The 22,420-nt window shown below is 43.6% G+C and overlaps 1 protein-coding gene across 2 annotated transcripts in view; it reads left to right on the forward strand.

Moving 5' to 3' along the window:
- Positions 1–280: 280 nt before the first annotated feature.
- UST (uronyl 2-sulfotransferase) overlaps positions 281–22,420 on the forward strand; it is a 163,681-nt gene continuing 141,541 nt past the window's right edge. For both annotated transcript variants that reach the window (XM_054195681.1, XM_054195680.1), the window contains exon 1: positions 281–881. In XM_054195681.1, the coding sequence (XP_054051656.1) occupies positions 617–881 (265 nt within the window). In that variant the 5' untranslated portion in view covers positions 281–616. The remainder of the gene's footprint in view (positions 882–22,420) is intronic.

Consider the following 22,420-nt stretch of genomic DNA (forward strand, 5'->3'; position numbering starts at 1 on the left):
CCGCCCCACGGGCACCGGGCCCCGCACCCCGCGCAGCCCCTCACGGCGGTAGGGGCGGGCCGGGGCAGGTGGGTCGGCTCGGCCGGGGCGGGCCGGGCTCCGCCGCAGCCAGGGGGATGGGGCGGCGGCGCCCGGCGGCGCCCGCAGGGGTCGCTGGCGGGGAGGCAACGGGCGCGTCGCGGGGACCGTGGGCCGGGGCGGGCCGGGGCGGGCCGGGGGCGGTGGGGCCGGGCCGGGCGGGGGGTGGCGGGGCCAGGCGGCGCGCACAAGTCGGCCGCGAGTTGCAGGCGGCGGAGCGCTGGCTGTAACTTGACACCGGAGCGAGAGGCCGAGCGGAGAGAGGGAGCGGAGAGCGGCGGAGGAGGAGAGGAGCCCCAGGGAGCGGGATGGTGACCACCTCCTTCCCCTCCCCTTAGCGGCGCTCCGCAGCAGCAGCCGCCGCAGCGCCGGGGACTCTCGCCTTGCCGCGGGGCCGGGGGCAGCCGGCGATGGGGACGGGACGGGTCCCCTGAGCTCCCGGGAACTTTCCCCGCCGCGGGCAGCCGGAGCCGAGCAGGCGGATGGAGGATGCGCTTTCCCGGGCGGGCTGCGTGACCCGGCGGCGGCGAAGGGGAGGATGAAGAAGAAGCAGCAGCACGGCGGCGGGGACTGCCCGGCGCCCCGGCCCCCCGCGACGGCGGCGGCGGCGACGGGAGGGGGCCCGGGCCCGGGCCAGGGCGGGGGCTGGAAGAGGCGGCGGCCCCTCTCGCTGCTGCCCTTCCTCTCGCTGCGCGACTACGGCTTCTGCATGGCCGCCCTGCTGCTCTTCTGCCTGGGCTCCCTCTTCTATCAGCTCAACGGGGGGCCCCCGCACTTTCTGCTGGACCTGCGGCACTATCTGGGTAAGGGCGGCCGGCGGCGGCGACTTGTTGCGGCTCCTCGTCGCCCCCCGTGGCGGCTGGGCTGGGGCCTGCCTCCGCCGCCGGGGGTGGGGGGCGGCCGCGGGGCCCCCCGGCTTCCCGGGCGGCGGGAGCGGGGCCGGGGGCGGTGGGAGGCCGGGGCTGCCCGGCAGGCGTGGGCAGGCGGGCCGGTGAGGTGTGACAGGGAGGCCGGGAAGGGCCGGGGAGCGGAGCGGGGCGGTGGGGGTGCGGCCCTCCCCGAAGTTAATTTGGGCGAAAGGTGGAGCTCCCCCTTGGAGGCTCTTTCTCAGAGCCCAGACGGAGCGGTGGCCGGGGGCGGCTCTTTGTCTGCCCGGTGACCGTGGGGGGAGCGCGGTCGCCCCGCCGCCCCCGGCCAGCAGGTGGGGTGGGGGGGGGAGTGGCGGGGCCGGGGGGCAGCGGTCCTGTCAGCGCCGCCCCGGTGCTCCCGGGACGGAGGGAGGGAGGGAAGGAGGGTGCTGTGCCCGGTGAGGAGGAACGGGGTGACCGGTGGCTCACGGCAAAAGGTGCTGTTGTGAAGAAGAACAAACAACAACAAAAAAACCCAAAGAAACACCCCCAAGCAAACAAAAAACCCGAACACGTGTAACTGGCGAACCAAGCATCCATCCGTGTGCAGCTGGTTGGCTTCTGGGGAGGAAGGTGTGCTGGGAGCAGCGGCGCTCGAAGGCTCGGTCGAGCTCGCTGCGGTGCACTGCCACAGCCTCCGTGAGCCCCAGGGAGGTGTCCCGCTGGAGCGGGTACGAGCTGTGGCCCGTAGCCCTCATCCGCATGATAACCACAAGTTCGCACATGGTTTTTCTTTGTGCCCAGTTTCGACATCGCTGAATGTCGCTTCCCTGCTTTAACAGAGAAGTTGTGAAAACCAGAGTGTATCGTGAGGTCACATAAGTACGTCAAACTGGCAGGACTGTTCAAACGGGGAACAAAAACTAAGGGTTTCTCCCTGTAGGAGGATTACTAGAGAATAATTTGAGGTGTGAGTTTTTACCGTATTAGTTACTCAGCATTACGTGTCTGCGGAGGTAAGCTTGTGGTGGTACACACTGCAGAAGGGCAATCCATAAGAGACAGCGTTAAGTTGCAAAAAAAAAAAAATAAAATACAGTACTTGTATTTCAGAAAAATAAGCCAAAAATCCATATCTCTATGTGCTTATTTGGTGAACATCTTGGGAATACAACTCTGTGTATGTCTGTTGCTTTTCTTTATGGGAAAATTATCCCATGTCTTTAGGTAACTGGTGAGAGCGTATGGAGAAGATACAGCCAGGCTCTTCTGGGAGGTGTGCGGCGGTAGGACAAGAGGCAACAGACAAAAGTGGCAACAAGGAAAATTCCGATGAGATATTGGGGAGAAAATTTTCAGCGTGAGGGTGGTCAAATGTTGGAACAGGCTACCCAGGGAGGTTGGGATGTCCTTGCAGGTATCCAGGACACAACTGGGCATGGCCCTGAGCACCCCAATTCAATTTTTCCCTGCTTTGGGGGAGGCTGGGGGGAATAGGGGATAGGCAGGTGAGCAGAAGTCCTTTCCGGTTCATGTTGTTCTGTGATTCTCCTGTAACTGGAGAAAAACATAAGTGAAAATTCAAGTGAGAACAGGAGAACATATTGCCTTTTAGGCTGGAATTTTAATGACTTTTTTTTTCTTCTTCTTTAATGTTACAGTTAGGAAGGAATTTCTCCATTGAAGAGGAAAAGGACAAATTTCCCACCAAGGTGGATGCAGATTTTGTTACAATTGTTTGACTCCTTAATTGGATCAAGCACAGATCTCTATTTTTCAAAGCAAAGTTGATGTCAATTTTTTTTTTTTTAATTTTAAACTTCATCGGGGGTGAACGTTGCTTGGTTTGTGTGGGAATAGACTGTGAGAAACACTAGGTTATGCAGCCTCTCGCTTTGTGGCCTTTTGACTGTGTTTGAGGGATCTGAGAAATAAAACTAGGATCTGCTACACTAACCGCTCTAGCCAGTAGTTGTGTGTCTGCTGGAAAATCATCTGAGGCCTGCAGATGAAAGGCTTGGAAACCACGGCGTTTTGGTGAACGGGTCGTGATCATTTTTGTGCAAGTGCAGAAGAGCCTTTATTGTGTGTGTCTGAACGTGATGAGCCTCTGGGGAAGGAGTGCAGTCGTCTTTGAAAGTGGTTTGGGGTTTTTTTGAAGTGTTGGCTCCTCTCAGGAGAAAGTAGACAGATCTATTAATATCCGTCCATTAACGAAATTCTGCACTTGTTATATCAATTAGTATAGGAATTTCCTCTCTGTGCCTGGGTCACCTGGGATGTTGAGGGCTTGTCTAGCATCCTGCAGCAGGCCAGTGGCTGAGAGGGAAGCAGAGTCCTTGCGGCTGGAGTCCTAGTACCCACTAAGCAAGTTGGGCCGCTGCCTCTGCAGGGAAGTGGAACCTATTTTGTCTGGATGCTAAGGTGCATGCTTGCATGCTACTTTCTAAAGTTATTTTACATTTCCTTGGTGTACAGTTGCACTTGAGCTGTCAAAGGAGATGCATGTGGGTGACATTGCTAAGGGCTTTTTTTTTTTTTTTTGATACTGAGCGTAGGTTTTGCAAGAATGGTGCTCACTCCTTGGGGTACTCAATTGGCAAGGTTTGCAAACTCAGAACATTTTTTTTGTAAGCAGGTAGTCTGCTTGTTTTCTAGGGGACTAACAGCTATTGGACATCCGGTCCAGTGAACTACCAAAGCCCTACATATTTGCATGTGTGTTCCATACAACAGTTGGACTAGTCAAGTCTCATGACAGTAAAAAAAATAAAACTACTTTTTTCCTCCCCTGAAGCCACAGATCCAGTGTACAAGCAAACTCTTTCCTTCTGGTCCTTCCAACCCACAATTTATGGTGCTAAAATTTAAATCCCCAAGCAGAGAGGAGCAGTTCATTTGCAAACCATGTTTGCAACGTGTGAATTTTGCAACCGCTCTTACTGCATTTAAATTTACAACAACCAAGAAGGACTAGACCAAAGGGAAAATTGATTTCTCTGTTTAATTACTTTGTGGCCTCCACAGTGTGGGGAGGGGTCATCTTCTCTGGCTTTGAGTTTTTTATGTGCAAGTTTCAGTGCATTGCTCGTGGTTAGTTACGTTACTCTGGAGGGAATGCTTGGATGTTTTTTACTTCAGAACTTGAAAGGATTTTCCTAAGTAACAACACAAAACTTCAATAGCGATCAGGCTAGAAATCACACCTGCATCAGGCAGGTGTGCGCATAAAAGAAAATCTAGGCAGAGTGAAAACACTGGGGCTGAGAGACTTTCATTTTTTTCTTAGGCCTGCATCATACAATGTGGAGGAGGAATAAGTTTATTTTCAAAGGAATTAAGTGTGAAGATTTGCTAATTCTATGAACTTTCCTTTGGCGGTGGTGGGGATGAGTGTAATTTTCAGAATATTCAGACTATTAGTAAATTTTTTTTCTCCTGGACTAGTTTCTCTGGTGTCTTGGGCCAGTTTCTGTGGTGTCCTGTGCATATGCGTCTCCCTTTTTGTTTGATTGGCATGCTGATGGGGGACAATCTATTGGAAAAACATGGCAGCTTGTAGGGAAGAAGGTAGCTATATTCAGTATTTCCATTTTGCATTTCCTTCTCTTGTAAAACTCTAGCAGAGTCATATGGAGGAAATGAGTGTAGGTTAGTAGATATGAGGCTGTGCTTTGGTTTTTATCCCATCCTGACTTCAAGTTTATAATAGTTTGGAGGACAGAAAGGTCTGTGGAAAGCTAATGGTTTCTGCTGCCTGTTCTGGCTGTGATTCACAGGGATGCGGCTCAGGTTCCACACTGTGGCTGTCCCATCAGGATAGATCTAGTGCCCTGGTTTTCAGCATGCAATCAGTGGGGGGCATGGGCATTAGTGGGTTATTTCTAAAGAATCTGTGGAAGATACTTAAAAGCACGACTGTTGCCAGTAGGTTTAAATTTGCTGTATGGGGATGCATACCAGTCCTGGACCATCCGTGCGCTCCAAAAAACCAGAAAGTTTAAAAACTGCCAGGCTTTCCAGTAATAAACTGGAGTATTGGGACTTGCACAACATCTATGAGGTCTTGCTTGTTGATTCTGCCAAGGTAATCCTGGCTTGCTAATCAAAACCCAACTCCAGCAGTGGGAGGAAGTGAGAAGAGTCTTCCCTTAGATGAGTAAGACAGAAATCGTAAATCTTGGACAGCTCTGTGGCTTTTGGGGAACACACTGGGGACTCCATTCCCCTGCAACTGCGGTGGTTTTGCATTGCTTTATTCTTCCCTGCTTTGGCTTGTGATGTATACATGCTTCAAAATACAGAAATAAGTATTTCCAAGGGCTGGTAGCAACCCTCTAATGGCCAATAAAAAAAATAATCTTTTGATCTTCAGTATTTGCAGTGCAAACGTGTTGTTGTTCATGTCAATTAAAGCATTTCCCCTATTGGACTTCCCAGAAGCCTGCCAACAACTACCGCTGGTTTGATTTCATGTGGAAGTTGCCTGTGCTGTGGCTTCCTGTGCAAGACAAAAGACTTAAGTGGCCAGTTGTGTTCTTCAGACATCCCTATGCTGCCCCCTACTCTCACTCTTCATGCCACTGGAAGCTCTCAGGTGTTTTGGCCCGATGTGCTCGGTCGTCTCGAAGTCGTCACAACAACAGTTATGTTTATTTTGGACACACAGAGGAATACAACCATAATGTTGTCAAATAGAAGAAGCAGAAAAATTTGAGTATTTGGGGAGGCTGTAACAAAAATCTCCAAAATATTTAAAACTAAACACAAAGTGATTTTTTTTTTTTTTTTTTTTAATTGAGGTAATATGAATTGACTTTATTTCAGTTGGGTGTTTTAGTTTTGTGGCTGGTTGGTTTTTTTTTTTTTTTCCCCCCTTCCCTGAAATGTCTGGCTTTTTCCTCTTAACATGTTAAGAGAGGGACAAAAAAGAGAAACTGGCTATCAAAAGCAAACAATGAAAGTGACTGTCAGTGTTTTGTACACAAACTTTATTCCTGATCTGTAGGAGTGTGTGTGGGGGGAGCAACAGTTATGGGGGGGTTGGGAGGTTGGTTTGGGTGGTTTTTATTCTGGTAATATTGCATTTATATCTAAAGTGATGGAAAGCACAGAATTCCTCAGGGCAAGCTTTTCTAAACAATAAAGGCACCTAGCATGCTGCATTGTAGGTAGACAGTATGCTGCTTTTGTGTCCAAAAAGAGTTGTCTCATCCAGTTTTGTTTTGCCCGTGGATCATGAATCCTTTACGGTTTTGAAGGCCCTCCAGGTGTGTGAGTAGGAGAAACGCAGGCAAGGAAAGACAGTCTGGCCTATGGATGAGGTTTACTGTGTAGTGACACAATACCTGTGTGTATTGAAATGGATATGCTTTTAATAAGGCCCTGGTTATTGACAATTTTTTTCTTATTGTTTTCAAGAACATGTAGTGCTCTCAAAAGAGCTCTTCTGTACTCTAAAGCATTTTGATTTTTCTCTGTCTTTTCAGTGGATTGTTAATTCCATTGCACTTGGAATTTATTACATTTTAAAATTCATTAACATTGTAAAGAAATTAAAGGTCAGTTTAGAAGCTGCTTCCTAAAGCCTTGAAAAGAGATGGTCTGAACCAAAATGAGAAGTCTGTAGCTATATCTTTCTTAATTAACTTTTTTGTCCTCTTTGGACTCCTCATTTTGCTATTGTGAATGTGATATGTGTTATCATTTAAATAAAATACGTTTGGACTACTTCTGTTGCTAAGCTTGCAAGTTATAAGTGAGCTTTTCTGGAAGACAAAACACGTGCCTCATCTCCAAGAAGCTTTTGTTAAAAGCCTGCTTGCTCATCACTCACAGCTTGTCCAATTGTAAGATTAACAAAGCTCTACCTAATGCATGATGCTGTCAAGGAATACTCTATGGAGAAACAGAATACCTCGTTTTATGACCGACTTGAGCCTTTTCCTTTCAAAAAGATGAAGTGGTCACGGGATTACATTATCTTGGCTGGCCGTAAACCACTGTCTACAGTGAAGTCATAGCAAAAAATGTTGAAGACGGTGTGAATGTGTTGTGATGATATTCTAAATATATTTGGAAAATTGGACAGCATTTATTCAGAGATGTATTTTCTGCTTTCAAAATCAGGCGCCAGTCCGGGAATCAGGTATTGCATATGTACAATGTGTACATTTTTCTGTTTCATATTGTCAGCTTTGTTGGGTGTGCTGGTGGACGGCCAGCTTAACATGAGCCAGCAGTGTGCCCAGGCGGCCAAGAAGGCCAACAGCATTCTGGCTTATATCAGGAATAGCGTGGCCAGCAGGAGCAGGGAAGTGATGGTGCCTCTGTACTCGGCACTGGTGAGGCCTCACCTCGAGTACTGTGTTCAGTTCTGGGCCCCTCTGTACAAGAGGGACACTGAAGTGCTGGAGCGTGTCCAGAGGAGAGCTACCAGGCTGGTGAGGGGTCTGGAGACCAGGTCATATGAGGAGAGGCTGAGGGAGCTGGGCATGTTTAGCTTGGAGAAGAGGAGGCTGAGGGGAGACCTCATTGCCCTCTACAACTCCCTGAAAGGAGGTTGGAGAGAGGTGGGTGTTGGCCTCTTCTCCCAAGTGAACAATGACAGGACCAGAGGAAAGGGTCTGAAGTTGCGGCAGGGGAGGTTTAGATTAGATATCAGGAAGAATTACTTTACTGAAAGAGTGGTCAGGCACTGGAACAGCCTGCCCAGGGAGGTGGTTGAGTCACCATCCCTAGAGGTATTTAAGAAATGTCTAGATGTGGCACTTCAGGGCATGTTCTAGTGGCAGAGATTGTAGGGGTTTTTTTGTTGTTGTGTGGGGGGTTTTTTTGTGTGTGTATGGTTGGACTTGATGATCTCAAAGGTCCTTTCCAACCATGAAGATTCCATGATTCTATGACAAGGGATTTAAAGGATTAATTCAGTTCCTGATGAGAGGGAATATTACTACAGCTTTTTCAAAAATTTATGTGGTTTTGGTTTACTTTCAGGTTATGTGACAGTGGGGTGTATAGACATGTGAGAGGACAAGTTTACTGGCTAAATGGGTTGCTCCTCTTGGGCTTGGGGAGATAAGGGGGGCTTCAGTTCCCTGCCCTGACAGACTTCATGTGACGTTGGACAAGTTGTATGTTAATTCTGTCTGCATTTAATCCCCTTTTGTCCAAAGGGCAATTTCAAGATAAATGTACAACAGAATATGATATTCTCAGATATTACAGTAATCATAGCCGTAGAAATCCTTAAAGGAAAAAGATACTTGTGATAACATGAAGGGATTTTGGCCATGTCAAAGAGGTAAGACGGATAGAGAGTGTTAGAAGGGAGCTCCTGCATAGGCTGAGACAAAGTCAGTGGTCCAGCTACTTTTCTTTCAAGGATATTGCCACCGGTCATTAACACAGTCTCTGTGCAGTTTTACTTCAGGAGTTATTGCTATAACACGTTTCTAGAGTGTCATCAAAGGGCATCAATTTTTATGTGTGTCCTCATGTAGAAGACTTTATGTCCAGGGGAATGTAACCAGGTCAGTTATTTCTTGTTTCCGGTGGTGCTGCGTAGACTTGATTTGCAAAAATGAAAGTAAAAATACAGTTTCTTGAAGTGAATGGCAAGTACCTTGTCCTCTATCAGAGAATATTCAACCAAAATGAACTGTGGCTGTCATGGGAAGAAAAAAGTGTTTGATGCGTAGGTTCTCATATTTTCATACGGAATTAGGGAGGAGGAAGATCGCTTTTGCTTAGGGCCTGACAAAGAATGATAAGCATTAAAGGCTGCCAGAAAGGGAGACTCTCTAGCAAAAGTAACTCATACAAACGCTTCAACACTTAATGCTCTGTGGGGAAAATAAAGGCTGTGTAATACTTTTTTTTTTTTTTTTTTTCCTTAACTCGAGTAAAGGATCTGAGACTAACATCTATGCTAGCTCTACTGTACTGATTCATGATAAAACTATTTTGAAATCAATAGCGTGTGTGTCAAAATCAGCAGTGACAATAAGTGGAAGGTTTGCTTTTGTTACTGAAGTGTAGGTCTATATTGTCCAAATTTGTAGAACATATGATGAAGGTGTAATGGAGGGACTTGATTTTGTTGTTATCTTTTGGTGGGAACACTCTGTAAAATGGTCGAACAGGTCAAATAAGATCCTAGGACTGTTCTGACGCAAAAGCTTGAAACAGTAAATAAAATGGGATAAAAAGAACAACACATTTATTTTTCATATATGTTTCCAGTATCCTTTTCTACCCCCTGTGTCTAGCTGGTAACTGATGCTTTCTCCCCCATCCTGTTCTGATCCCATCATTTAAATTCATGTATTAATAACAAGAGAGAATTTCTGATGTCTTTTGCGTCTAGCAAGAAACTGGAATTACTGAAATTGCTTGAGTCTGTTTTGTATGATAATCACCCCATTTTTTTGGACATAAATTTTGGGCACTTAAGAGATCCCTTCTTTCTGGGTTGTTGTCTTAGCCTTGTGTGAAAATACTTGCACATTGTTAGCTTCTGGCTCCTGCAACACATTCAAGCAGAGCACTTATTTCGGTCTCGTAGCTGTCCCTCTGTGCAAAGGCAAGTTTGTAGGTGAGATGTAAGAGTATGTTTTCATCTTGGACCGGAGAAAAAAGTCTGTTTATTGGTTTTGTTGGAAGTTGTGACTTTGCACCTGCTGCTGACCCCCTGCGAGCGCTGTTTTAAATTGCAGCGCTGTGAAAGGAAGCCCTGTGTGCTTCCGCTGTTATGAGTACAGCCAAGGGGGTGAATAGCCACTCTGTGTGCTCATGCGAGTGTGTATCAACACACTTTCCAAAATAAACTACCGCATTGTGATGCAGGGCAGATAGTTTTAAAGGATGCGCGTATAGCCCTTTCTAATTGGATTGTCTTTCCTGAAGAATTGGGTGGATGGGGGAAGTCCCCCTGCCCCGCTTCTGTGCCGTGGTGCTTTTGGAGCAGTAAGTTTTGGAGCCAGGGCTTGCAAGGGTGCAGGGGCTGCTTATTCTTACCATGGGAGCAAGAAAGGGATGAGAATCCTTTTGAAATTGGTGAGAATTAGGTTGCTCTTTGGATCTCACTGTAAGATTCATATCACTCTCAGCTATCTGTCTGTATTTCCTGTCTGATCGCTGGGGGGGGGAGCCACTTCCAGGTAATTACAGTTTATGGTAGATGTATGATGCAAGTAGGATTTGTCCTTTTCGGAGATGTCAGTTGTCCGTATCCTGTTGCCATTAACTTGGAAGGGGACACCAGGCTTGAGTACGCTGCCGCAGCCACTGCTGCCTTTCCCTGGGCAGTGGAGGTACTTGCCCATAAAACCTAATCTGATTGGTGCAGCAGTGGCTCAAAAGCATAAGCTAAAAGCCGGTGTGTTGTTTTGTTTTGTTAACTTTCAGAAGTTAAAAAATGATGGAAAATGATGACACATGACTTTTCGCCAAGGAAAGTTTCCCCATTGTTATTGGTGAGCAGGCAAGTAGATTTTCAAACACAGCTTATGTTTATATAATGAGGCATTTGTTTTTCTTTGTTTTAGAATCTGGGATAGAGGATGTTTGGAGACTGAAGGGGTGGATGGGAAGTGGAAAGCAATTATTTGACTGAAATTTATTTTACTCTCTTACTCTTTAGAGCTGTACAGAGGGAAGAGACCCTCTTTTGTGGAAAATACACCTATGGTTTTGTTTGTAAGCATGGAAGCACAATGATTAGGTTTGTATTACAGTTTCTGAGTGCTAATGCTTTAGAAAAAGACATTTGGATGCTTGCCAAAGCTTTCTTCTTATCACGCTTCATGATTCAGGGTAGAAGTCATTGAGAGACTGGGATGGAGATCATGAAGCCCATGGCAGTTTGAATAAAGAAGCAGTGCATCTCTGCCATACATAAGCAGTATCTTTTAGCACCCCAGAGAATGTTTATTTTAAAAGTCCCTACTGGTCAAGGGCATGGTTGATTCAGTTTAATGTATCTGCCCCAGAGAGAGGATGCCAACATAACCTTGTACCCATACAAGGTCACCAAACTGCTAGCAAGTGACAGATCTGTGAGATAACCTGCCAGCGGCTGGATTAAAAGCTGCTAGTCAAGGGGATTTGACTCATTGTTTCCTTTTTTTTTTTTTTTTTTTCAACTTAGAAAGTTCTGGACATTTGAGGGGAGAAGGTGCTTCCTACAGCTGTGTTTGTAGTTTAATGTTACATGTTTCTAAAATACATACAGCAAATTTGTAATGAAAAAGTGAATGTTTGGTGCCTTTTGCCTCATTGCTGCTAGGGTCTCTTGTGAAGTCTCTGTTGGTGCTCGGCATCGGATCAGAGTGGCTGGTTACTTTGGAAGAAACTGATGATCTCAAAGATTTTTACATGATATTTCAGCCCAAAATTGAAAGCTTACTCATTAAATCTGAATTCCAGCTCTGTGTCTTTTTACCTTGTAAGATCTCTTAAACTTTCTTTGGGAATTCTTGTGCAGATTAGAATTTGCATTGTTTTTCTGAATAGATTGTTGGGGTTTTTTTAATTGTTTATTCAGAATATGGAGTTGTACACTTTTTGGTCCATGGCAGTGACTTGTGTTGAAACAGGCATAAGACCTGAAGGCTTTGAGGCAGATGGGGGGGTGTAAGAAGAAGCCTTATGACGCTTCAGAAAGCGTTTGAAAATTTGTCTCACAGTATACCAGTTTCAGCTTCAATTTCAGATGACACAGTAATTTTGTGAATGCCTGCAGTAATTGATTAGTGTTATTATGACTTTATTTATCTCAAAGCAGTTAGCAGGAGATAATATCAAATATGGCCACTTTTTCCTTTTTTTTTTTTTGGTATCAGAAAGGAGTTAAATACAGTACTGATGCAGTCTGTTTCTTCAGTCTCATCTTCTCTCATCTTATTGCCTTCTAAGATGTGAGCACATGCTTTTCCTTCCACTCGTCTTGTATTTGCAGGTAGTTGCTGAGTCCTCTTGTTAATTTGTTCCTGTACAACACCAGACCATGTTTAGCAGCCGGTGGTTTCCAAACCATGTCTTGCTGGTGGTTCTAATTCCTTCAGCCAGATTCTCTTTCCTCAGCAGCTTGCATTATAAAGCAGGTAGTCTTGTCTCTTTTGTCTGACCTGCATCTAGAGAAGAGCCATCTGAATCTGTGCATTGAAAATCAGAAGTAAGTGGGATCTTAGCAGAAGCGTCCCATGAGTAGCCCACGCTTTTGCATTCTTAAAAGGTAAGGAAAAATGCTAATGAGGTACTTTGAAATACACAGAAAGATCTTGGAGCTGGGAAGTTGGCAGACCAAGTTTGTATAAGTTTGATGAGATTACAGGTAGAAATTGCATTCAGATTCGGTATTACAGTGCCAAGGAGAGATTTTTAAGTGGGAACGAACTAGTGGGGGGAACAGGGGACAGACAGGTGTCTTGATGATCAGAAAAAGTTACGTGATATTTAGACTGTCTGCGTTCCCTCTGAAGTCAGCTGGGAGAGACAGAGGTATCTCCAAAGAGCAACTCAGGCCACTTGTGTCTTTATGGCAGCTGAGCCCCTGACTTGTGAACAGAGAAATGCTTGAAGTTTGGTGAGAAGAACCTGAGTCATCATGGTATTTATTCTTAGAAACATTGGTTGATGACCTGTGTAAGGCTTCCAAAGAGGTGGAGGAGGAGAGGGGAGAGGAGCCTGAAAGTTACACTATCAAGACTTTAGATGGAAAGGTCACTTCATGTCAGTGGGTCTTTGAAACCTGAGTGCTTAGGATGCCTCAAAATAAAGACTACATAAAGTGCTGGAAAAATATCACTGCAGGGAGTATCTATCCCTGCTTGATGAATGGATTTGATGCCATGTTTGTTTCTCCCTAAGTCTTGCAGTTCCATGAGAAGGGTGTGGGACAACAGCTTTGATATAATCTGAAACGTTGCAGTAGGTATTGTAAGGCAAAGGCTGTGAAATTGCTGACTTCTCACTTCCTTTCATATTTACAGCTGATTGTTCTTTCCTAGCAGAACTCCCCATTGAAATGTACAGATTTCTTTTGTGTTGCCTGTTGGGAGATATCACAATAAGTAAATTAGGATGAAAAACAAAATAGCAGGGCCAAAGCCCTACCACCTGTGGTTGAGTTTGGGTTTTTTGTTGTTGTTGTGTTTTCTTTTCTTCTCTTTTTTTTTTCCAGTTGTGTCATTTTGGTTATCATAGCACACAGCATCTGTACAACAGGCAAAGAGAGGTAGCTGTATATATAAGTGAATAGTAGCAAATGTATTGGCTACCATTAGGAACAGGCATGGAGAGACTGAGAGCCGCAATCTGAGGAAGCGTTGCCGCTTACTGTCTGAGGAAATGTTGAAAACGGAAGCAATTTGGGAGGAAAGAGAAGTCTGATGTTTTATGTAAGTCAAAGAGTAGCTGCTGTAGATAAACATCTCCTGATTGTTAAGTATTTCCCAACCAATTTAATTTTCTGGCAGAACTAAATGATTTTCAGCCACCCTCAGAGAATCACAGAGTGGTTGAGCTTGGAAGTGACCTGTGGAGGTCATCTGGTCACAACCCCCTATGCTCAAGCAGGGCCACCTAGGGCTGGTTGCCCAAGACCATGCCCAGATAGCTTTTGAATATTTCAAGGGATGGAGATCCCATAACCTCCATGGGCAATCTGTGCCAGTGCTTGGTCACCCTCACAGTAAAATAGTGTTTCCTGATGTTCAGAGGGAACCTCTGTGTTTCAGTTTGTGCCCATTGCCGCTGGCCCCGTCAGAGGGCACCACTGAAAGGAACCCAGCTCCATCATTTTCTCCCTTCAGGTATTTTTATTCATTGATAAGATCCCTCTGAGCCTTCTCATCTCCAGGCTGAACAGTCCCAGCTCTCTCAGCTTTTCCTCATGTGACGTGCTCCAGTCCCTTTATCATCTTTGCGGCCCTTCACTGGACTATCTCCAGTATGTGCATGTCTCTTGTACTGAGGAGCTCAGAACTGGACACAGAGTACTGCAGGTGCGGCCTCACTTTCTGTACAAGGGAACGTGATTTGAGAATGTGAGAGGGAAGCCCTTTGCAAAGTAGGGGCTTCTTTGGAGGTCTTTCTCAGCACATATATGAAGGGGAGAGGAATCCAAGTAACCCACATACTTGCATATTGTGTTCAGTTGCAGATTTATTTCTTAAATCACTTTTGAGCTGATAGAAGTTCGGGTTAAGAACTGGATAACGTTACTGATGTTACCACTGTCTCGCATGTAAAGTAGCCATTCTCAGAAGTGTGACTAAATGAAAGCTGAAGTAGTAACTACTTCTTTCTCTGAGAGCTCTCTACATTGCCTCGCTAAAAATGAGCAAAACCAATCACTTAATTTCATCCATTCAAAAATATTTTTCTGGCGAATCAGTCAAATTTAGTGTAAGTTATTCAGTCTTCTGATAAACAGCCTTACCCTATTAAGCCTGTTGCATTTCCCCCCCTCCTCTAGTTTTGAATCTGATACTTGTCTCATCAATGAGGCAAGTTTTGGCAGAGCTCTGGGATTCTTTATAGCTCAGCGGTCGTCTGTTTTTTGCACTGTGCTACATGGAAACAGCTGACAGCTTCAATTTTTTTTTTCCCCTGGAACATTTTGGCTATGAATGTTAGAAGCTGAAAGATTTTTAAATATAATGTAGCGTCTTTCACCATCTGACCCCAGCTCAAATACAGCTGAGGTTGACAGTCGCTGGATCGTATTACTATGCTGAGGTGTTCAGTGACTCATGTGCTGTAAGTTCATTGTGTAAGTTGTTGTGATGCCATTGCTGGCACTGCCACTCTCCTCTTCACTCTGCTGGCTCAAGGATATGGCACGTCAGGCCAGCGTGGGAACATGTAGTGGCAGTGGAGGATCCAATGGGTTTGATCTGGTGGGGATCCCAATGGGCTGGTGTTCTTCCCTCCCCGTTTCTGCATGCTGTGGTGCTGGCGCATGCGCTGTCCGTGCTTAGTGCAAGAGGGAAATGCAATTCAGAAAGATGTTACTGTGGGTTATAAAGCTTATGGGGGGCATGGAACCAACTGTACCCAAGGTAAGAGCTGTGCCTGTATAGTGGATTACTTTGTACTACCCTGCTCCATAGTTAGAGGTGTTTGTTTGGAGCTATTGTATCAATGATAAATTTATTCCTTACCAAAAAAAAAACCCAAACCCAAACAAAAAATCCCAAACCCGAGCTTAGAGTTTCCTGCTTAGGTGTCACAGAACAAGAAATCTCAGTCTTCTGCAAAAGAACCTGCTAAGTGTCTTCTTCGCCTCCTCTTCTCTCTCTGTCACTACTGACTGTAGCGTACGACTTCCTGGTTTTTATCCTCATACAGCAATTTCTGTCTAGCAGGTCAAAGAGGAAGGTAAATATTAAAAGGTTGGCTTTTTTTATTTAAAGGGCACAGAGAGGCCACGTGCCTTTCTTGGTGTCATTTAACTGATCAATAGCAGTATCAAGAATAAGGCCATGATTCCCTGCACCCTTAGAAGGGCAGTGGTTTCCCTGGAAACGTGTGCAGTGTGTCCAGCAAAACACTGATGCTCAGCAACACAGAAGCTGCTGCTTGCCCTTATCCCAGCACTTTCCTGCCTCTCCTGGCTGGGGTGATTTGAATTTGTACAGTCTGTGGGGCTCATATCTGTGCAACGTTCCTGAAGAGTAGTGAGGTTATTTTTCTGATGGGGCTTCTGAAGCACAAGATGGTTCAGGGAAGTGTGAAAGCAGGTCTACCAAGCTGTGGAACAGCTTTTACCCAGCAGAGCCTCTGTCCAGCATAGGTAAGGGAAACTCGCATTTTCCTGTCTGTGAGTGGCAACTTTTTAGAGTCTTTCCTCACCTGGTTCCCGTTGGAAGGGAAGTCTGCTACTGCAGAGCTGTACGTCAGGCTTGGGACTCTCAAAATGACAGGGAAGCGTGTGGGAGGGAGTGATAGCTGGGAGAGGAAAAAGTGGGGTGAGAGAAGGACAGGTTGCTGGGTAAAACTTTTCCCATTTAAGCTAGAACAGCATACCTTTTAATGTATTCTGCTTAAAATGAGCCTGCAAGAGACAAGAATAGTACTGGGGGAGCAGATAAGTGATAAACGACATGTTAAGGAGCCTATTCCCACTGAAAAGTATTTCTTGCTTTCTGCAGCTGTCTTCAACACCTCTCTGGAATTTGCTCACCAAAGCCTCTACTGTGGGTGGAAAAAGTTGTATTTGTGACACGAGTAGATGTTAAAACAGCTGCTTTATGTAGCCAACAGAGCGCTTAAAAGCTGTATAGTCAGCTTCAGAAGTGTTTGCTTAACTTATTTATTCTGAAGACAGAAGTGTTTTTAATGCAAAGAGGTTCATAATGTGAGGGAGTCGATGAGAGGCTCGTGCAAATTTTTATCCATCTCTTGGGCCCTCTGGCTATTTTTGGCTAAAATTTTACACCCACAAATTTCCTTAATTCTGAGATAACGGTTGCACTGTATGAGAAAAATGACCAGATAACTCGTTTTCTCATTCTAACAGAATAATTACCGTGTCATGAACACAATATAATTATAAAACTGTAAGGCAGATCAGTTGAACAGCTCTAGCTCTTCACTCTTGCGGCATGATTGTGTTTTGGCTCACGAAATATGAAATTTTTTTCTTTTCAGGCAGAGTACTCTGTATCCTCATTCAGGCTTGAATTTTCATTTCTGTAAGCAATAAATGTGGTAGTCTCAGACTATTCCTTTGTGAATGTGGCCAACATCAAAGAAAATAAGAAGCCCACAGTGATTCAATATATAGTTGAGTTCAAGTTAAAAATGACAGGTTTGGCTATTCAGTCTTAATGTGGCCCTGGTTAAAAATATTTCCTTACTCATACTCTATAAATAACATCAGAAGTATGGTTTACACTTTTTTTTTTTTCTCTGAACACCCATGCTTTGCTTCTGTTCTAGGCCGTTTGCGGTCCTGATCTCTGACTGTGCTGGTCCTGCTCACTGGCCAGGCATCTCTTATTTTCAGTAAATCTCTTTTATTTGTTTTAGTGGCATCCTAGTGCAGGGAATGGTTCATGGATTGCAGAAACAAGGACTTTTAGTTCCTGATGCCGCATGACTAGATTTCTCAGTACATACCTGTATATTGCATTTGGTCATATGGCACAGTGCTGGTCACACTTGTAGTTTGGAAAATGCTCCTGCTCAACTGTGAAAGAAGGTTGGAGGAAAGAACAAGGAAGAGGAAAATTTTAAGCATTCTTTCTCTTTCCTTCATTCGCTGTGCTTTTGGACACTTAGAACAAATTGATGTTAGCACTAATGTGAGACTTAATGTGTTCTGACTCCTACAGCTGTACTTCTTTGTGAAGCACAAAGAACAGTGTATAGAAAGTATAAACTTGTGAAATGTTCTTTTGTGTGCTTTTGAACACATTGCAATTTCTTGGGGGGGGGGGAAGCCTTATCACCTTAAAAGTCCTGGAAAGAAAAGGAGTTTAGAATTGGAAAAGCTTGTATGAGACAACTAAAAAGTCAGAGTTTGCATTAATGGTTATGTGAGTTTTTCCAGCTTCAGTCTGTCTGTGACACAAAAGGTAGGTTCCTGCTGAGAATTACAGTTCAGAAGGGCCTGATGTTTATTTTCTTTAACTAGAAATAACATAGAGTGTGTGACCAAAGTAGGTTTATTATACTGTCATATATTGAAATTTCTTAGAATTTACATTTCATTATTTAATATTATTTTATTTATGCAACTCTATCTTCAGTTTGTTTTATTTGGAGTTCAGTCTGTAGTGCCATATTTTCTTTTTTAGGAGGAAGGTCTGCTAGATCTGTTTCTTCAATAGTACTTTTTTTTTCCCTGCGTGTGTTCTAGTGTAGAGTTGGTGCAAAGCTTAAATGCTGGGTTACAGGACTTTTTCCATTATAGAAATAGGATATAATCTGCTGCTGGAAAAAACAAGGTCAATAATACATGTGTGTGGATATATGTTTGAAAATAGAAAACGTGTTCTAGGTTACACAGAGTTTAATCAACATGAAAAGGATGCTGCTGTTCATGCACAACATAAAGCTGAAGCATGTGAAATATATTGTTTAAACACGTGTTTTCTGCCTTGCCTTGCTACTTGTCAGTATTTGTGTCCTCCCTCTGCATTAAAAAAGAGTAAGGAATGGATATAAAGAATGAAAACATTTACTTGGATGTCCTTTATCCCTGATGTTCAGGTGAGAAATGTTTGATGATGTATCTCCTACATCTGTGGTAATAGATCGCTGGTATTAAGCAAGGATTGAAGTGGTTAGTAAGTTTTGTGTATAAGTAAGTTTTTGTGTATAAGTAGATGGATCCTAAGTACTCTATATTTATCCATTTCATACAAATTCTCAGGATTAAAATGGCCAGGTTGCCTGCAGACGTAGATACCAATGTGCCTATGAAGAAATTGGTCTGAGGTGCAGTTGAAAGTAACTTTGGTTTGTCTGGGTGCTCTCCTCTTGGAATTCAGGAGCTTAGACAGCAATGACTATGTCTTGCTCCTGTAAAAAGTTGGTTTATACTTCAAACTTCTTAAATATTTTCATCAGTTGCTGCACGTGAACTCACTGATGACTTTCTGAGGAGATCCTAAGAGAAGTATAGAGAAACTGTTTGAGCATGCGGGGATGGGGTTGGGAAAGCCAAAGCCCACCTGCAGGTCAGTCTAGCTAAGGATGAGAAGGGGAACAAGAAGGGCTCCTACAGGCATATCAGCAGCAAAAGCAAGAGCAGGGAAAATGGCAGCCTGCTGCTGAATGAGGGTAAATTTAGACTAGATATAAGGAAGAAATTTTACACACCATGCCGCGAGACTGTGCACCTGGAATCTAACCGTGTGTGCTGTCCTTTCAGAAGCTTGGTTGGGAGTAGGATGGAAAAGTCAGCTCTAGGGTGAAGTGCAGAGAAAATGCTTCCTCTCTGGAACTGGGAAATGAAAGGGCACAGAAAAAGCATTCATCATACTAATCTGTATTTCTTGCTGTAGATGAGATCTTGTAAAATTAAGATTTTGAACACTATGAGAAGAGAGTCCGGTCCATGTAACCAGTTTTCACTATGGTATTGTACCTTATGTAGAGTTGTTTAGACTCTATAATGTACGCATGTGGACAAGATAGATATGTTGCTGATAAGTCGCAGGTCTAGGAACAGAGCTTGGGTCCTAGTATCAGCCTCAACCTAAAGGAAATTGATATGTCAAAATTCATTGATACGTCAACATTCATGAATTGCTTTTATGACTTGATTTTTTTTTTTCAAGACTTGTGAAAATTATTTTCTAGGAATTGATTAAATGAACATGAAAGAATGTAATTTTTCTGCTGCAAAGGGAAGGACAGAACTACTTGACTGCTAACTGCTTAACTTTGGACACTGAATCTTACTTACTCATTCTTTTCAGTTGGAAGGTGGAATATGCTACTGCAGACTTTTCTTAGTCATGGTGTTCCTTGCATGGGTTTCTTCTAGTAGTTGTGTGAAATCTATCTGTCGTCTTGCATTGTGTCATTCTCAAAGGTTATAGCTACTGGTTAAAGAGAAGTATAAGTAGTGACTTTGGTAATAAACTTGCATTTATGTTTTACAGGCAGTTAAATATCCAGTTGGGCTTGAGCCTTGGAATCAAAATAAAATAATTTAGACCTACAATTTATTGTAGCTGAAAAAATTTTGGAAGTATTGTTCGATTAGCTTCTGTATGTATTCTACAAAATTAAGTTTTTTCCAGAAAAGAGTCTTAGATAATGTGTGTGTCTGAGAGGGAGGGAGAGAGAATTTATAGGAAATCCAAGAGAGGGTATATGTAAATGATCATGTTGTGAATGGAATGGCCTTAGTGATTCCAGCTATCTTTTACTACTCCTAGTGCAATCGCTCTTTTCCCCTTTTCTTCTTACTTTGTGTGTTTTTCCTCTTGGGTCAGTAGGAGAGCAATTTCTTAGAACAGGGAGGTAGTACAGTAAATCCATTGTGCCTCTAGGACATATTAACTTCAAAAGATGGTGCTTCAGTCTCCTCGCTAAAGTCAGGCAAAATCTAGCCTGCTTGTTTTTGTTTCTCTGACTCCAGTGTGATTCTGTCTTGCAAAGGCATGGTCTGATTTCTTTAAAGTGAAAAATATTGAAGCAGATTTGTTTCAATGAAATTGATACCTCTGGCAAGTTGGATCTAATTCAGATGGCTGTGCCAAGGATGGGAGTTTCAAAGTTTAAGGAGACAAAAGAAAACAAAGAATTTTTTCAATTATAGTTTAATTTTAAAAAAATTATAGCAAGCTTAGCTTAAAATTACATGTGGATTGAGAGTGGAATTGCTGTTGTGTTAATTTATTTACCGAGATGAGCAGTAATATTCTGAGATTTTCCTTCACACACATGACATTCATATTTGGCACTGATAAGCATTCCTATCTGAAAGAATTTTTCTTGTTTGTTGCAGCACTTTTTCTGCTTCTTGGAGTGAAGGAAGAGCAACTTGAGTACTTCTGCATCCCTTTTCCTACAGTCCCCCTGTAATTATGTATGTTAACTAGATCTAGGTAACTGGTTAAGAAATTCTGAGCAAGTTTTAAAGGAAATCTTTAAAGGGTCAAGACAGGAAGGATCAGTGCTGTTTCATCAGGGCAGGCGCTGATATCTTTGCAGAGGTTTGACAAACGCAGTGATCTTGCAAGTTGACGGAGAATTCATTTGAATAATTCAAGCGATAGAATTGAGGTGTATAATTGCATTTCACTGATGCTTTCTTCCTTTTTTTTCCCCACTTTCTTTCCCTCAAATGTCTTAATGCATCATAGAAGTCTCTCTTCTGATGTTCTCTGTTTAAACAGATACCAAGTACTTCCCCCTTTTAAAAGGCTTTGCTTTCTTTATTCTCTGTAGCTCTCCCCACTGGGTTGCCCACAGATTGCCTGAAACTCTGGACGTCTGAGTGAGAGTAGCAGGAAAAGGACAAACCAGCTAACAGTGACATCTCAGCCTTTAACGTGGAGCCTGCTACTGAATCACCCTTGGGTGAGAGGTGAAGGATACTTCCAAAAAAAAAAACCCCAACACCTCAAAACTAGGAAACAAAGGAAAATAAAAAGGATTAAATACTTAAATGATGACTTGTGACCTTTGTGGAAAGGTACCTGTCTGTTAAAATTTTAATTACTCAAGTAGGTAAAACAAGAAGGCAGCAATTCTCAGATAATAGGCCTGTGTAATTGTCCTTTAAAATTGGCAAAGGCTTTGTTACTCTGGGAGTGGGCACGTGCCCTGTTAGTTGCAGGCCATGCAAAGGATCGGTTTCCTTTAGTGTGGTGGGTTGGCTTGTTTAAGAAAGAAATGAAAAGCTTTTCTGCGGTTTCATTGTCAGTTCAGCTGACTCTGGTGTAAACTGGGCTCCGTGACGTTGTTGGTGGGCATGAGCACACAGACTGCAAGCAAGAGCCAGGCGAGAGGGCCTTCTTGAGAGGGAAGGGCGACTGTGGTACTGCACCGCTGACCAGTGCTCGTTTAAAGCTGATGGTTCTCTGCTCTGAGAAAGAAACAGTGGCAATAACGAGAGTTGGGAATACAGATAAGCATTGATACTCTAAAGTGAATATTCAGTCTTGCTTTATTTTGGTAGACTCGTATGCCGTTTTTACAAAGCTACACTTTGTTGCTCTGTGGAACCGTACGTGCTGTTTGTTGCAAGGAACGGGAATTTTCCCTTAAGTGACCTTTGGGGAAGAGTGGTTTCTCATCCCTTTGTGAGATGGCAACTTGAAGGTACGCTGACAGCCAGCATTCCCTCATCCACGGTGTTTGCTCTTCCAGTCTACCTTTTCTTGGAATTGAAGGAGTGTAAGCAATAGCACAGAGAATTTTTTCTGAAGTGGCACTGGAAATAAAAATTTATCTCTTTAAAATACATATAATACTTTACACTTTGACGTAATTCTACTGTTTGGAAAAATGATTATGTGATTTCTTGTTCTTACATGTAGGAGTTTCAAGTTTTTTTTAATTTATTTTTTTTAAGTTGTGCCCCAGTTGGATTGTAATTTCCTTACAAACTGAAGGGAGAACGTTTGAAGTTAAATGTAGGTAATCAGAGAGCGGCTGTAGAAACAGTGCCTATCAGAAACCAACACTAAAAACACAGAATAAATATCTTAAGAATGTTTGAGAGCAGAAAGAGGAAACAGTCGAGGAGACCATGTTCATTATTATTAAATACGAAGTAAACTTCACAAAAACCAAACTTTGACAGACAAGAACTTACAAAGAAGGAACCTTTTATAGCTATAGAGAGGAATGAGAAGTTACTTGAGTTTTAAGCTGTTCTCCGCACCACGTGAACAAATATCTAGAAACAATCAGGAATCAGATGATATTCCAGAAAGTTAACAGTGTTTTAAACTTCAAGGAGGAATGTTTGAAACTGCAGGAATTTCTGTATATCTCTTTTGCTTTTCTCTTAAAGAAAG

Source organism: Rissa tridactyla, chromosome 3 (assembly GCF_028500815.1).
Source record: "Rissa tridactyla isolate bRisTri1 chromosome 3, bRisTri1.patW.cur.20221130, whole genome shotgun sequence".
NCBI classification, from domain to species: domain Eukaryota; kingdom Metazoa; phylum Chordata; class Aves; order Charadriiformes; family Laridae; genus Rissa; species Rissa tridactyla.